Source organism: Mirounga leonina, unplaced genomic scaffold (assembly GCF_011800145.1).
Source record: "Mirounga leonina isolate KUSES-001 unplaced genomic scaffold, KU_Mleo_1.0 Mir_125, whole genome shotgun sequence".
In the NCBI taxonomy this organism is placed as follows: Eukaryota; Metazoa; Chordata; class Mammalia; order Carnivora; family Phocidae; genus Mirounga; species Mirounga leonina.
The window spans coordinates 52,285,652-52,300,297 of NW_023270305.1; the positions used below are offsets into that span (position 1 = coordinate 52,285,652).

Here is a 14,646-nt window from a genome sequence, read left to right on the forward strand (position 1 = left end):
GATTTTGACAAGTAGTTTGTAGTGAGGATAATATTTCATAGTTTTGTTTTGTTTTCTTAAATATTTGGATGAGCTAGAGTATATCTAATAAGTGTCTATAAGGCTGGTGTTCAGGACTAAGTCTCTAGTGAGTGAGTCTAGCCAGATACCTGAATTTCAGTTAATGATATTTGAATATATAGAATGCTTTCAAGCTTGTTGGCCAGTAATTTTTCTGCAATATTAAGGATATACTGTTCTAGAAAAAAAAAGATATGACTAGATGATGGAGAGATGTCATTTATTATTATAATACATTTTTTTATTTATTTTATTTTTTTAAAGATTTTATTTATTTATTTGAGAGAGAGAGAATGAGAGACAGAGAGCATGAGAGGGAGGAGGGTCAGAGGGAGAAGCAGATTCCCTGCCGAGCAGGGAGCCCGATGCGGGCGGGACTCGATCCCGGGACTCCAGGATCATGACCTGAGCCGAAGGCAGTCGCTTAACCAACTGAGCCACCCAGGCGCCCTATAATACATTTTTTAAAAATGTATGGATTTATTTGTAGAAAACAGCTTTGTTGCACACCTATGATGTTTTCTGTTCCTGCACAGTTACCAGCTTGTGAAAACAGCATTGTACCAAATGAGTGTTGATCTGGAAAGCAATTTTTTTTTTTTTAAAGATCTCTTTATTCCGTTTTCTTACATAATAGCGATGGCTACATTTATATAATGAATAAAATAATTTTTTAAATGTTAAATTGCTAAATAAAGAATAACCTTTTTCTTACATAGAGCTAAAAGAATGAAAACAGATACAGTAATAGCACATTGTAATACTTTCTTTGCTAGACTAATTTGCTACCATCAGTATGTTTTAATGGAACATTTTTCTCTTGATTTCCAGTATTCAGAAGATATGAAGCACAAGACCACGCTTTTGGAGCTTCAAAAAATGTTTACATATTTAATGGTATGTTTGAGAACCATATATGGAAAACTAGTTTAGATATAACCTATATAAGTTGAAAACATTAAATGAAGTTCATTTGTATTGGATTTGTCTTGACTATATACTCTTATTTTTCGAATTGAATTTGTCAGTTATTGGTGTTCTTTGTCAAAGTGACTTTTAAACAGTTGCATGTCACTCATCTGCAAGACGACTGTTAATTTGTCCTTTAATGAATCCTTTGGATCCATCTGGTCCTTTTCCCACCACAGGGTCACCCCACTCTCCCCCCCCCCCCCAGAATTTTTTGATTGATTTCTCTTTGTCCCTTTTAATGCCCCCCCCAGAACTATAAAAGTAATTAATCTTAAAAAATTAGCAAATCTTACAATATTATTCCTCTGCTTAAAACTCTTCAGTGGTTTTTTATTATGAACAGAATAGTATCCAGGTTCATCAGCACATGTCTTCTGATTTTGCCCCTTTCTTTTAACCTCCTTTCTCTCTCTCTCTTTTTTTTTTTTTTTTTTTAAGATTTTACCTTTTTTTTAAGTATTCCCAACACCTAATGTGGGGCTGGAACCCACAGCCCTGAGATCAAGAGTTATATGCTGTACTGACTGAGCCAGCCAGGCACCCCTTCAGCATCCTCTCCTACCCTTCCCTCTATGCAGCTGAATCCCGTAGCAAGTGTCCGCCCTTGGAAGCCCATCACCCTGTTGCTTCATCACTTGTGCAGCTGTTCATGCTGCTGCTTCTGCCTGTAACACTCTTTCTGTAGCACTTTTTTTTTCCCTTTTCTTCTTATTGTCATCTTTCCTGAAGCAATTTATTTTCAACTCCTCTGAGAAAACCGTAGATTCCACAACTCTGTCTCATACCTACCACTTGTAGTGAAAGTTACTCATCTCACCTGTTAGAATCCTGAGGACAGAGATTATATCATGTTTATTCCTGTATTTTTCAGCTTCTGACAGTTAAGGAGTCAATAAATGAAATTTTTGGGCGCCTGGGTGGCTCAGTTGGTTAAGCGACTGCCTTCGGCTCAGGTCATGATCCTGGAGTCCTGGGATCGAGTCCCACATCGGGCTCCCTGCTCAGCAGGGGGTCTGCTTCTCCCTCTGCCCTCTTCCCTCTCGTGCTCTCTGTCTCTCATTCTCTCTCTCAAATAAATAAATAAAATCTTTAAAAAATAAAAAAAAATAAAAAAAATAAATGAAATTTTTAACAAAATTAAAAGATTTAGTAGTCATTCTTGGATTGCAATTTTTTTTTGGAGGGGGAGGGGGAAAGAAAGAATCTTAAGCAGGCTCTGTGGAGGCTGATCGGGGCTCGATCTCAAAACCCTGAGATCATGACCTGAACTGAAATCAAGAGTTGGATGCTCAACTGAATGAGCCACCCAGGCACCCTGATCCCACTTTTAATATACCTTTAACAGAGTTGGAGCATGCCATCTGAACTGACAAAACAGAAAAGTATTTTAAACTACTTTTTTTTTTCTTAAAGATTTTATTTATTTTTGAGAGAGAGAGAGTGCATGCGAGCACGAGTTGGGGGTGGGGAGGGAGGGGCAGAAGGAGAAGCAGACTCCTCACTGGGCAGGTAGCCTGATGCGGGATTCGGTCCCAGGACCCTGGGATCATGACCTGAGCCGAAGGCAGATGCTTAACTGACTGAGCCACCCAGGTGCCCTTAAACTACTCTTTTAAGAACTACTAAAGTTCTCAGGTGCCTGGGTCGCTCAGTTGGCTAAGCATCTACCTTCGGCTCAGGTCATGATCCTTGGGTCCTGGTATCAAATCCCATGTCAGGCACCCTGCTCAGTGGGGAGTCTGCTTCACCCTCTCCCTCTGATCCTCCCTGCCTGCTTCGTGCTCTCTCACTTGTGCATTCTCTCAAATGAATAAATAAAAAATTTTAAAAACAAAAAACTCTTAAGTTCAGTCTGTAGGAAATCTTACTTAGCTTGCAAAATTTTTCTGTTTTCTGTTTCATAGTACACATCTGCAACCTTTGAGTCCCAAATTCCTTCCTAGAAATTATTAGACTTAAAAAAATACAAATTTCAGGGGCACCTGGGTGGCTCAGTCGTTAAGTGTCTGCCTTCGGCTCAGGTCATGATCCCAGGGTCCTGGGATGGAGCCCTGTGTCGAGCTCCCTGCTCCGTGGGAAGCCTGCTTCTCCCTCTCCCACTCCCCCTGCTTGTGTTCCTCTCTCATTGTCTCTCTCTCTGTCAAATAAATAAATCTTAAAAAAAAAAAAATACAAATTTCATAACAGTAATTTAAGCATCTTCAGGCACCAGGACTATTAAATTGAAAAGCGTGGTTGGAACTAGAGGGTATTTTGCTAAGCGAAATAAGTCAATCAGAGAAAGAGAATTACCATATGATCTCACTGATATGTGGAATTTAAGAAACAAGGCAGAGGATCATAGGGGAAGAGGAAAAAAAAGAAACAAGATGAAACCAGAGAGGGAGATAAATCGTAAGAGACTCTTAATCTCAGGAAACAAACTGAGGGTTGCTGGAGGTGGTGGAGGGGGGTAGGGTGTATGTTGTAATGAGCACTGAGTATTATGTAAGACTGATGAATCACAGACCTGTACCCCTGAAACAAATAATACCTTATATGTTAATTAATTGAATTTAATTGAATGAAACAAGAAAGCAGTTCTGTTGTAGATTTACTCTGTTTTGTTGTTTTGTTATTTATTCAAGAACCTTGTGATAATGTTCTTTTTTTGAAATGTAGGATTTGATTGTTTCATGATCCATCCTTCTCCCTTTTCCTTTGCAGGAGAGTGAATGCAAAGCATATAATCCTAGACCCTTTTGTAAAACATACACCATGGATAAGCAGCCTCTGAATACTGGGGAGCAGAAAGATATGACAGAATTTTTTACTGATCTCATTACTAAAATTGAAGAAATGTCTCCAGAACTGGTTAGTACCAGAATACTGCTGTTTCTTTGAAATCTGTACAGATTTGCCCAATTTTAATTACTCACTTTTGTTTGTTTTTAAAGAAAAATACCGTCAAAAGCTTGTTTGGAGGTGTAATTACAAACAATGTTGTGTCCTTGGTAAGTATTGCACCTGTTCTTTACTTTTTTGAAATCTTAATGTCTGTTTTAACTTATTAAAATAAATTACTAATATTTGACTGTTGATTTCCCAGGATTGTGAACATGTTAGTCAGACTGCTGAAGAGTTTTATACTGTGAGGTGCCAAGTGGCTGATATGAAGAACATTTATGTGAGTAAAATTTAATATATTGTTAGACCTTTTCTGCTTTTATTTTAATCAAACAAACTTGCATACAACAGGTTTGTGTTTGTCATCTTGGTGAAAAATTAACTTTCATGTTTTATTTATTTTCTTCTTGCTGTGCAGATCAAATAAGAATTAAAGGTAGACCACAAAGCTGATTTTTTTCCCCCAAAGTTGAAATACTTCTACTTTTGAAAAATTAATAAGATTCATGGAGCATCTTGTCAATTTGAGGGAAAAATTTTTTTTGCTAAAATTTAGAATTTTTTTAATAAAAAGTTTGTTTTCCTCTGTGCAGTCTGCCCAAATGATAAGTACTACGTTTTGAATTTTGCATACTGTAAATAATAATATGGGACTTTAAAATCTGATTTAATACGCAGGAATCTCTTGATGAAGTTACTATTAAAGACACTTTAGAAGGTGACAACATGTATACTTGTTCTCATTGCGGGAAGAAAGTACGAGCTGAAAAAAGGTATGCTTTCTGAAATGTAATGTTTATCATTTTGATACATCATCAAGTGGAAGTAAAACACAAATGGTAAATTCATGTTAAACTTTTATGAAAATTATGTGATTAAGGTTAAGGTAGGCTGCTTGGAGTGTATCTTTTTTTTTTTTTTTTTTTTTAAAGATTTTAATTTTGAGAGAGAGAGAGAGAGTGCAAGCAGGGGGAGGGACAAAGGCAGAGGGAGAGAGAGAGAATCTCAAGCAGACTCCACACCGAGGGCAGAGCCTGATGTGGGGCTCCAGCCCACAGCCGTGAGATCGTGACCTGAGCCAAAATCAAGAGTCAGATGCTTTACTAACTGAACCACCCAGGTGCCCCTCAGCTTATTCTTATAAGCAACTTTTCATTCAGTTATTCAGTTGAATATTCAGTCATTCGATTATTATACTTTGAAGCACCCTTAAATTTTTCCAAATTTTTTGTGTCCTTTCAATTAAATATTTACCAAGGTCTGATTGCTTTAGCCCTTTGCTGTATATCAGTGAATCATGATGAAGAGTCTCCTCATGAACTGAAGAGATCCTCCTCTGATTCTCTGAAGTGAGAGATTTTTTTTTTTCTTAAGAGCCAACCATAAGTTGGCCCATTTGGGACAGAGTAACTGGGTAAAGAGGTTTCAATTCTCCAAGTGAACATTGAATGACAAGTAGAAATTGGATTGAGACAGCATCATATGCTGTTAGTTATTTGGAACAAAGGCAGAGAAATAGAAATGACCTTGTATGTGCAAGAAGCCTGGGACTAGGCTAGTCTGCCTCAAGTAGAGGATTTGCATTGACCAGTAATAGAAAATATGATTGGTAGGTATACAGTGACATGAAATGATTAATACCTAGATTTTGGGATTATTTGCCATAATTGGTTGGCACCATTTGGACATCTGAGAAAGAACATAACTGTTGTAAAGGACTGACTAAGCCAACCTAAAAGTGCAGTGGAAAAAAGTCAGAATTGAAGCTAGGAAAGAAAGAAATTCATCATAGGATGGTAACCTAGAAACTGGGGAAGAGAATCTCCCAAAGAAGGTATTCAATTGACAGAGTCCACAGGAAAGGGGGGAAATTACAGCTGAGTAAAAAGCATTGGGTCTTGTAGAAAGATAGTTTAGTGGTATGTTTTTTTGGGTTGTAGCGATAGAAGCAGGGCTGTCAGGGTACATGGCATCAAGTATAGATCATTAATTTTAAAAGTTTGGCAATAAAAAAACAACAAGGAAAATGGAATCTAGAAAGGGCTTGGGGATCAAACAGGACTTTTCTAGATAGATCTGACCATGTTGGAAGGCAGAGAATGAAAAGCCATCTCTTAAAATTGCTTAATAGAAGATTTTTCCAGGGAAATCTACACTGATAGGATTGGTACTCTTTTTCTCAGTCTCCAGATGTCAAGTTGGTTGCAAGAGAGAAAAGTAAGGTAGACATACTTAAATGAAATCATAGCTGTGCAGGCAGTTACAGGGAGAAGACAGGCCCATCTAATGAGAATTGGTTAGGGTATGAGTTAAGACTTACACAGAATGGAGTCAGTCAAAAGTTTGTTAATATGGAGGGGTATAATGAGGAATCAATAAAAGTTGATAGACTGAGACATTTTCTTTTGAGAATCTTTTTAGTTGGAATAAATAAGCTTACTGAAAATATCTGTCATTCTTGATAACTTCCTGCTTCTTGAAACATTCCCTTCTTTTGGCTAATACGATTCTGCTGTTTTTCTGAAATACTGTCTGCTCTTTTAGGCAGTGTCACTCAGTCCTTTTATACTCTTGCCATACTTTTGAATGTCTATGATAACATAGTAGTCAGCAGAAATGGGCTAAGGATCATCTTTTGCTCTATCTTCAAACCTCTGTTTTTCTCAGTTTATTCATTCTTTCCTGAATAATTTTGTCTACCACCATAATCTCAATCTCTGTTGACATGCTTATGATTCTTAATTCATCTTACCTAATTCAGAATGTTGTGCTGTGTTCTCCCAGCTGTGACTTGTGTGTCTCATAGATTCAGTAAGTCTATAACATAACTCTCATCTCTTTAACTCCATTATGTCATTTATCCTCTGAATCTTGCATGGTTCCAAGGTCCACCACAGGTCCTTTAGTGACTCTTAGCTCCCAGGATGCAGTTCATACTGTGACATTGCACAAAAGCCCTTCATCATTTGACTCCTTTATATTTCCATAACCTCATCTTTTGCCAATCTCCCAAATAATCAGTAATGATGGATTTTTAGACTTATTTCCTGTTTATGAAATCTTTCCCCTACCTTCCTTGTCTCCTTAAATCCCTAATTTTTTCTTAAACTGAGCTCTTGATTTAAACAGAATCTCTTTAGAATCTTACGTTCAATGAAGAATTATTCCCCAAAACACTATTTTTCATGAATCCAAGCTTTTATATATTTTTTGTTTAAACTGAAATTTTGGTTTGTTTTAATTTGAACTAGCAATATTTGTTAAACCATAATACTTAGGTAATTTGCTGCAGCGGCTGCTATTGTAATATCAAGCAACATTTATTGAATGCTATTTGCCAGGCAGCATTCTAAAAGTAGGAGGGAGTAGGCACTTTAATCTCCATTTTAGAAATTTCCAAATTAGGAATTAAGCTCAGAGAGGTTACGTAACTTGTTGAGGGTCATACATCTAGTAAGTGATACAGCTAAACTTGGCAGTTCTAATTTATAAAAATAAATAGTTCAATTCCTGTTATTTAAAATGGAAAAGAAAATTCTGAACCGAAGACAACTCCTTTGAAGTTTGGTGCGACACCTTTTTATGCTTCCATAGCACTTTTGCATATCTTTTTCATGGAATTTACCACAGTGTGCTTAATTTTTTATTTTTCTTACTTAGGCACAGTAAAACCCTTTTAGAATGGAAAAAAGCATGTAAGAGGGGAATATAGGTATAGATATATTTAATAAGAGCATGATTTAAAATACTGTTTATTATTTATTGAGTTGAATACTGAAATACATACAGTGTAAATATGTTACCAGCTAAAGTACTTTTGGAAGAGATTTTTAAGTTTTCTTTTTCCTTTTTTTTTTTTTTCTTTTCTGTCTTTCAGGGCATGTTTTAAGAAATTGCCTCGCATTCTGAGTTTTAATACTATGAGGTATACATTTAATATGGTGACAATGATGAAAGAGAAAGTGAACACACACTTTTCCTTCCCATTACGCTTGGATATGACGCCCTATACAGAAGATTTTCTAATGGGAAAGAGTGATAGGAAAGAAGGTAATTTTTGATCTCTTTCTCTTGCCTATGTTTACTGTAAGTCTCCATAACAAGACAGCCATAACTATAAAGTTGTAACCAACTTCACATTTAATAAAATGAAATTGAATTTTGGAAAGGGGATTGTATTTAAATACAGTATGGTACGTTCAGTCAGTTCGTCAATAGATATTTGGCATTTATTAGAACTATGTTCTAGGCACTCTGCTAGGCATTAGTGACATGGCAGTGAACAAGATACACATGGTTCCTTATCTCATAGAACTTAAGTCTAGTAGGCAAATCTTATTGAGCAAGAAATTATAAACAGGATGTGTCATCAGATAGGATGGTGAGTGTATCTCAAATCTAGGGGTATCAGGGAGGGCTTTCATGAAGGTAACATTGAAGCAGAGTTTGAATAAGGAATAGATTGAGAGGAATGGCTAATGTCTTTAGGTGGGTAGGAGGTGGCGGTGGAGTTGATGAGATGGGCAAAAGGCAATGGCCACATCATTTTGTTTGTAAGCCATGTTAATAATTGTAATCTTTGTTTGATGTGAAACCTTTGGAAGATTTTAAGCAGGGAACTGAAATAACCAGGTGGGATCTGGGAAAGGTTATTCTGACTATAGCAATAGAAATGGATTAGAGGATGATGAAAGGGATGTGGGGGGGGGCATTCTGATAAACCACAGAGAAGATGGTAGTTTAATGAGCAAGCATACCAGTAGATTTGGAGAGAGGTGTGTGGAGGGTTAATAGGATTTGATGATTGTATGTATAAATGAATCCAATGAAGTTATTGAATGTCTATCTATAATTTGCTATTCTCATAGTAGTGGGGATAGAGTGGCAACAAAGAACAAGGTCTTTGTCCCTTTGAAGTTGACTTTTTAGTCTACTACTAGAGGGAGGAAGAAAAGTCAGGAATGACTCAGGTTTGTGGCTTGATCATAGCTGAATAGTGGGTCAGTATTTCAAGAAGATCTCAAAAAGGGAATTTGGTCAGAAGTATTGAATGCTAAAGAAAAGGAATTGTTTCAGAAATAACATGACTGAAAACAGCATGTAGAATGTCTTTGGTTATCTTTATCAGAGCAGTTTCATTTGGGTATTGCAGTAGAAAGGCAGATTGTAGTGATTTAAAGATGATACTTGGTTCATATCCAATTACCTCCAAATTCTTATTACTTCATAAGACCAGTGCTTTTCAAACTTATGTATATGTGCCTCAAAGACCACAGAGGTGAGGAATGGAAACAGGTGAGCAAAAAAAGCACAACAGGTCTAGCTCTTGCCTTTCTGTTCTTTAGTTAGAGAAGTTTGGTTCTGGCAATGTTTTCTTTATATAATAAGTTCTCATTAAAAATTTTTTTTTAAAGACTTTATTTATTTATTTGAGAGAGAGAGAATGAGAGAGAGCACATGAGAGAGGGGAGGGTCAGAGGGAGAAGCAGACTCCCTGCCAAGCAGGGAGCCCGATGCGGGACTCGATCCAGGGACTCCAGGATCATGACCTGAGCCGAAGGTAGTCGCTTAACCAACTGAGCCACCCAGGCGCCCCCTCATTAAAATCTTTAAGGTTTGAATAAGCCGCTATATTTTAAGATTTGGGAAAGAGAACTGCATTTTAATCTTTACATTCCATTGCCTGGCACTTAATGAGCATCCAGTAAATGTTTCACTAAATGGGAGTTGAGAAGTGTAAACAGTGAGTGTGGGCTATTCTTTTAAGAGAAGAACGTACTCTTTCTTTGAAAAGAGGAGAGAAGATGGTGACTGTTCCTATAGAGGAATAGAGTTAAGGGGAGTATTTTTTACCCTCAGGATTTTTTTTTTTTTAAGATTTTATTTATTTATTTGACAGGGTGAGAGGACACAACCAGGGGGGAGCAGCAGAGGGAGAGGGAAAAGCAGACTCCCTGCTGAGCAGGGAGCCTGATGCGGGGCTCGATCCCAGGACCTGAGTCGAAGGCAGATGCTTAACCGACTGAGCCACCCAGGCGCCCCTACCCTTAGAATTTTTTTTTTTTTAAGATTTTATTTATTTATTTGTCAGCGCACGAGCAGGCAGAGCAGGCAGAGAGAGAAGCAGGCTGCTGATGCGGGACTCGATCCCAGGACCCTGGGATCTTGATGACTTGAACCGAAGGCACACGCTTACCCAACTGAGCCACCCAGGCATACCTACCCTTAGAATTTGAGTATGTTTAGAGGTTGCAGCAAATGAGCCAGTGGAAGATAACTTTGAAAATATAGGCAAAGTTAAGAAGTAGGCAGTGTATATATACACCTTTCTTTTTAGAACTCTTTACAAACCATTTATAAAATTATAGTAAGACTGCCCAGTTATTGTGCTTTCTGGTATTTTTCATGATGCTTCCTTGTGTAGAAGTAGCAGAAATTTGTGCCAAGATGAAAGATTTTTTTTAGGCCGTAACTGATGCATTCAGAGTCAGATCCTAGCACATCCAAACTTCTCAGTCACTATTAAGACACTGTTAGCCATTTCCTTCTCTCCTCAGTTGTCACTTTCCAGTTAAGACCGTGCACTCAAGTTAACCTAATCTGTTTTCACTTGTTTCTGATTATACTTTTTCCTTTATATATGATGCTGGGTATACAGATCATAAGTCATAAATCTTCAAACTTACTAGATCATTCTGTAATTTTTCCTTAGTATCTTTTATGCCTTTCACATCTTTGGGGACAGGAAGGATGTCTGTTTGTTTCTGTCTCCTAATACAGAATGTTTTCTATTAACTAATAAACAATTGCCAGCATGCTACCACTACAGTGCTCCTTTTTCTTAACCTGAGATTAAAGGGCATGAGTATCTTAATGCCTTTCCATATCTTGGGTTTGCCTGCTCCTAGCTTGAATGAAAAATGCTGTACTATCTATTTCAAAAGGAATAAGATTAAACAGAAAGAACATATTTTATATTTATATATTATATTGATGTTGTCCGTACTTACGGTTGTTTTTCCAAATGATTTATATAAATGTTCCTTAAAATGGTAGACTATGGATGGGGAATGACTAGCAAATGGAGTTGTTTTGTACCTATTATAATATATAATGTATCTGTGCCTATTTCTGTATATTAAATATATTATGTAAAGTGATTCAAAGATGTTAATGTGCAGTTTTCAACATTATTACCATTATTTTATGTAAATCATTTCAGGTTTTAAGGAAGTCAGTGATCATTCAAAAGACACAGAAAGCTATGAGTATGACTTAATAGGAGTGACTGTTCACACAGGAACAGCAGATGGTGGGCACTATTATAGCTTCATCAGAGATATAGTCAATCCACATGCTTATAAAAACAACAAATGGTGAGTTTTAAGTATTTCATTCTTGGGATTAAAAAAATTTTTTTTCTTTTTTTAAAGTATAAACATTGTTTTTGCTTCAGATATGTTTTCTGATTTTATTTTTTTTAAAAAACTATAAAATCAGGAAAAGGGGCAGTTTTTAAATGAAAGCAACTTTCATAAGACAGTAGGAATTGATTGTTCTTAACCTTCTTCTGAGAATTTGATGAATGTTCTCCTAAGAAAAAACACACAAGCTTTTGCACACAACTTTAGATTTATAGACAATATTGCACCTTCCAAATCTTTTCTATCTTTGTTTACTCATTCAAGAGCTGTTTACTGAGTGTCTCCTATAGGGTGGTTACGAAGTCCTTATATAAGGCAATTTGAAGTTACCTGCATGCTCCACTCTCTCCACCTTACTTTTCCAAACCTTCCAACCCGCGCATTCTTTTTATCATCTTTTATCAAGGTAATGGATAGAAGTCATTAAATCAATACTTACTAGCTCTTTTTTGGTCTTCAGATGTTGTTAGGTGGAGTCTCATGTATAGAGGCTATGTATCTATGGTAGGCATTGTTCTAAGTGTTAGGGATATTTCTTTGAACAAAATGTACATTGATCTGCAGTTAGCAGAATAGTTTTGTTGAACTCTTCAAGCCAACATGTCAGTGGTATCTTAACCTTGTTTGTCCATTTGAAATTAATTCCATAAATAAATTTTGAATCTTTTTTTATCATAAATTTTTTGAAATGACATCTTTATCTTTGGAAGTTCTCCCATCTCTTAATCTTTTCTGTCCAATAGCTGCACAAGTAATATTTATGCAAACTTTTTCTTTGTTTTTATGAATTCTTCTGTTACTCCTAGTTTATAAATGGATTTATCAGATTTTAGGGCAGTTACAATTTGTAAAATTATATTCCCAGTTTCTAGTAGGTTAGTGTTACCAAAATAAGAACTTAGAATTTATTTACCTCATATTAAAAATAGTTTAAGTTTTATAATTTTTTCGGTATGTAATTTTATAATAAGCGGAATACCCAGTATGTATATAAACACTATATGCTCTGTTTTAGGTATCTTTTTAATGATGCTGAGGTAAAACCTTTTGATTCTGCTCAGTTGGCCTCTGAATGTTTTGGTGGAGAGATGACAGTAAGTTTTATTCAGAAGTTATAAATGGTCCATGACTTTCCAGGTGCTATGCAGTATCATAAAATCCAGTAGCAAAACCACTTAACTCCCTTTTAATTGCTATGATTAAATCTAAAATTTATTCCGTTGTTATTTATTAGAAGTCTAGTCTATTCAGCATGTATACCAGACTGGGAAATACTTTTTTTTAAGATTTTATTTATTTATTTGAGAGGGAAAGAGAGTGAGGGAGAGCATGAGAGCAGCAGAGGGAGAAGCAGACTCCCTGCCGAGCAGGGAGCCTGATGCCGGGCTCGATCCGGGGACCCTGGGATCATGACCTGAGCTGAAGGCAGATGCTTAACTGACTGAGCCACACAGGCGCCCCTGGGAAATACTTTTTAAATTACAATTTCTGCCTTCAACTGATAAAGAAGGTTAAGACTTAAAATTGAAAAATTAAATAGTAGTATAGGAATTGAATTGCATTGCCATGAAACATGATGGAAGAAGTTGTCCACTTGAATGCTTTGAGATTCGAGCAAAAAGAAATTACTCTTTATTGACTTCATACAGAAAATCTTTCTCAAGGAAATTAGCTTGAGCTAAACTTCAAAGAATTATTCTTTCGGTGCCTTTTTTATAACAACAGGAGCAACCTGGTTATTACTATTGACAGGATACACAAAGAATATCTTAACCTGTTATGTAATTAGCCCTAAGACATGAAAAAAGACAATTAGGTTGGAGTAGTATTATTATAATAACCTAATTTTTTTTTTTAAATTTTATTTATTTGACAGAGACACAGCAAGAGAGGGAACACAAGCAGGAGGAATGGGGGAGGGAGGAGCAGGCTTCCCGCTGAGCAGGGAGCCTGATGCAGGGCTCGATCCTAGGACCCCGGGACCATGACCTGAGCCAAAGGCAGACGTTTAATGACTGAGCCACCTAGGCACCCCTATAATAACATAATTATAATAATTGTATTTCATAGGCATTTTATCCAAGTACTGATGTTCTGAAAACAGTTTTAAAATACTGTTTTGATTCTCATAAGTAAAGCATTAGTCATTTCCATGTCACAGATAAGCCCAAATGAAGTTACTTTTCACTTTAATAGCCATGTCTATAGTGAAATCACTGTTCACATTGTGGATTTTAATGAAGGACTTCCTTATTGCTCTTTGGTGCTCTTATGTACCACTTTGAATAGAAAAGGACAAGTAGGCAAATTGCTAACACTTCAGAAATGGGTAGAAGAAGGAAGTAATAAGTTACTGATGCCATAATAAACCTACTACATCTCTAGATGTTATTCCTGGGATATTTCCTCAAACAAAAAGTAAAGTTTTCAAAGGTCTTCTCTTAAAAGGTAGTTCTTCAATTGCAAGTACGTTTTATTTTGCTTTATATATTTTATGGTAAAGTATCTTTAAAAATATTTTGAATCTTTGTTTTCAGTTACAGTTGACTCTTGAACAATGTGGGAGTTAAATATGCCAGGCCCCCACACAGTCAAAAATCCAAGTATGACTTTTGTCTCTTGATCAGAAGCCTGATAACATGAATACTCAATCAATACATATTTTGTATGTTACACTTCCTATATACTGTATTCTTACAAAAAAAGTAAACTAGAAAAAAGAAAATGTTACTGAGAAGATCATAGGAGAGGCGCCTGGGTGGCACAGTCGGTTGGGCATCTGACTCTTGATTTTGGCTCAGGTCGTGATCTCAGGGTTGTGAGATCAGGCCCCATGTCATTGGGCTCTGTGCTCGTAGGGGAGTGTGCTTGAGATTCTGTCCCTTTCCCTCTCCAACCCCACTCATGCTCTCTCTCTCTAAAATAAATAAATCTTTTAAAATCATAAGGAAAATACATTTACAGTATGCTGTTGTATTTATTGGGGAAAATAATCTGCCTTTAAGTGAATCTGTGTAGTTCAAACCTGTGTTATTCAAGGGTCAACTATACTCTTAGCCAAGAACTTCTGTCAATGATTTTTTTTATAAAGAATAAACTAGCTGTTTATGAAATATTTTATGTATAAATACAACTGAGATAAATATAAATATATTTTTTAAAGAAGGAAAACTTTTATTTTTTTAAACAGACCAAGACCTATGATTCTGTTACAGATAAATTTATGGATTTCTCCTTCGAAAAGGTAATCATTTTTTTCATATATAATTTACATTGTTTTCTTTCTTCCATGTTACCTAATTTT

At 36.2% G+C, this 14,646-nt stretch overlaps 1 protein-coding gene across 3 annotated transcripts in view; it reads left to right on the plus strand.

The window, feature by feature from the left end:
- Positions 1-14,646, plus strand: part of USP34 (ubiquitin specific peptidase 34) — a 262,229-nt gene that overhangs the window by 202,611 nt on the left and 44,972 nt on the right. For all 3 annotated transcript variants that reach the window (XM_035001475.1, XM_035001473.1, XM_035001474.1), the window contains 9 exons: positions 892-957; positions 3,739-3,885; positions 3,969-4,025; positions 4,121-4,198; positions 4,597-4,691; positions 7,796-7,968; positions 11,141-11,294; positions 12,358-12,436; positions 14,533-14,586. In XM_035001475.1, the coding sequence (XP_034857366.1) occupies positions 892-957; positions 3,739-3,885; positions 3,969-4,025; positions 4,121-4,198; positions 4,597-4,691; positions 7,796-7,968; positions 11,141-11,294; positions 12,358-12,436; positions 14,533-14,586 (903 nt within the window). The remainder of the gene's footprint in view (positions 1-891; positions 958-3,738; positions 3,886-3,968; positions 4,026-4,120; positions 4,199-4,596; positions 4,692-7,795; positions 7,969-11,140; positions 11,295-12,357; positions 12,437-14,532; positions 14,587-14,646) is intronic.